At 36.5% G+C, this 2450-nt stretch overlaps 1 protein-coding gene across 2 annotated transcripts in view; it reads right to left on the reverse strand.

The window, feature by feature from the left end:
• GPATCH11 (G-patch domain containing 11) overlaps positions 1-2450 on the reverse strand; it is an 11835-nt gene that overhangs the window by 1239 nt on the left and 8146 nt on the right. For both annotated transcript variants that reach the window (XM_023516682.1, XM_012808817.1), the window contains exons 7-9: positions 2223-2313; positions 1270-1386; positions 292-373 (exon numbers count right to left, since the gene is read on the reverse strand). In XM_023516682.1, coding sequence (XP_023372450.1) covers positions 292-373; positions 1270-1386; positions 2223-2313 — 290 coding nt within the window. The remainder of the gene's footprint in view (positions 1-291; positions 374-1269; positions 1387-2222; positions 2314-2450) is intronic.

Below are 2450 nucleotides of genomic sequence, written 5' to 3' on the forward strand. Positions count from 1 at the left end.
TAAAGTATGAAAAAATTTCATCATCTTCAGGTTAATTTTAAATTGTTTCTTTTGAAAAAAAACACCCAAAAATTCCCTTCTGTGCAGTTAGTTTCTGAAAAGTCACATGTAATTTTAATAAGGCCTCAATTATTTCTAGATTCACTATTTTTTAAAGACATTGGCCTTACATTGCCATTTGAATGGAATAAAACATTTCTATTGTCTGTTAGAAATGTGACTTTCACTGAAACAGCAAAGTACATTTTATATAAATTCAATATTTTTATAAAGTACAAAGCATTTTTTTACCTTCATAGGCTGTTCCACACCAAATACAATACAAATGTTCTTGTCTTAAATAATTAGTCAATATTTGTAATTTTTCCAGTACCTAGATAGAGAGGATGCAAGTATATATTAATAGCTCACATTGAATAGAACCTTAGTTTTCTGGTTCTTAGATAACGCTGAATTAGCCTAAAGCTATAAATCTTCTCTAGAGCAGTTATTAGAGGTATCAAGGGCAGAAGTAATATATTCAAATAGATTCCAGTTTATTAGCCACCCTGAGATGTTCGTGCATCTGCCAGACACATTAAGGACTACTTGTTAACAGTCGAATAGTTTTGGCTGGCTTATTACAATCGGCATCCTTTAGAGACCCTTTCTGCCTTCAAGGTATCTATCGCCCTCAGATTAGGTGAAGATGAACACGGCCTCCTTTTGCCATACAAGGTCTCATCAGTTGTCTCCCAGTTAAGTGAAACATAGGCTTCTTAAATAGTGAATATTTTCTACAAAATTCTTATACTCAAGTAATCATAGGAATGTATCTTCCTTTCAAGAGTGAGCTTCACTTCTTTTTGATTGTTTTGTGTATGAATTACACATGCGGAATCGCTTCCAGATGTTTAACAGGAAACAAAGTATAAATTTAAATAATCTACATTTGCAGCGAATCCATCATCCAAACTGAAGCTGAGGTGAGAGGACAAATGGAAACTAAAGGGGAAAATTATATGAAAGTTTTGATTTAGGGTTAATAAAATAATCCTGTAATGCAGCAGTTCTCAACCATGGATTATTTTCCCCCTCAGGGGCCATTTAACAATATCTGGAGACATTTTGGGTTGTCAAACAGAGAGGTGCAACTGGCAACTCGTGGGCAAGAGGTCCAGGATGTTGCTAAATATTTTACAATGGACAGGACAGCTCCCCAGGATGGCCCAGGCTCCCCGTGCCAAGGCTGAGACACCTCACTACAAAGGAAATGGAACCAAAACTTACACTTAAATCTTCACTCTTATATTCATCTTCATCCTCCTCTTTTTCTTCCTCTTCCTCTTCCTCAGTCTCCTCCTCCAGCCTCAACCAGTACCATGCCTCCCTGGGAACCTGAATGTTCTAAAAATACAGAATTATTCTTACGTCAAGAAATAGCTCGACTATTAGCTAAACAGATTGACAAAGAGCTAAACCTGAGACTGTCTGTTCAGGTCAACATGAATTCATTCTTTCAATAGACACTTACTGAGTGCTGCTTTAAGAGTAAAAGCACTGTGCCCATGAACTATGTAGCTGAAAATCCAGTTAGAATACGATTTCCAAATTGCTGCTGACAGTGAGTGTAGCAGGAAAAATTTGCTATGTGTGTAAAATAATATATGCTAGGAAATCAGAAGCATCAAGAAATACATTCAGAACAAAATACTATGTAAATACAGAAAAGTGAGAGATTGTTTCTATTATATGAGGAAAATTTCACAAACATTTTGAGACTTGAAAGGAAGTTATTTTATTTTTATGGTACTTGTACATCTAAGATAAAAGCAAAGGCAGAATTGTTTTTAAACCATTCAAATTTGAAATAGATAGCACTCCACTTGATCTTAGACACATATAAGACACTGAGGATGAACTGAAAATAGGCTACGCTGCCTAATCAAATACTATGAAGAGCAGAATTTCGGCACTTACTAGTCATGAGTAACCAATATTCAAATCAACAGAGAACACGGACACGTAAAAATATTATTTAACCCTTACTAGATTTAGACCACTCAGCTTCTGGCAGTAAAACAGCCATTATTATGTTAATTACCACAAGTTAGTAGTACACATTAAATAGAAGTTCCAAAGGGTCCAAGGTTCGATAAACCAGGCTTGGAGTTTTCTTTTTTAATAAACATACATGGCGAATCATACTGGGTGCCACTGAGAGCCCCAGGGGAGGGGCTCACCTTCTGGGCATCCAGCTGCTGACAGGCCCGCTGGCTTCTCCTCAGATCTCCTTCCAGCTTCATTTCCTCTTGCTTAGTTTTCAGACGCATTCTAATCGAAAGAAAGAAATTGTAGGTCTATATTCTCTTTAACCATTGCATAGACCCAAGTAGCACGGAACATACAACAGCAAAGAGGAGAGGAAACCAAACCAGCTCCAACCCAGCTTTTTTTTTTTTTTTTTTTTT

This window comes from Otolemur garnettii, unplaced genomic scaffold (assembly GCF_000181295.1).
Source record: "Otolemur garnettii isolate 467f Iridium unplaced genomic scaffold, OtoGar3 scaffold00095, whole genome shotgun sequence".
In the NCBI taxonomy this organism is placed as follows: Eukaryota; Metazoa; Chordata; class Mammalia; order Primates; family Galagidae; genus Otolemur; species Otolemur garnettii.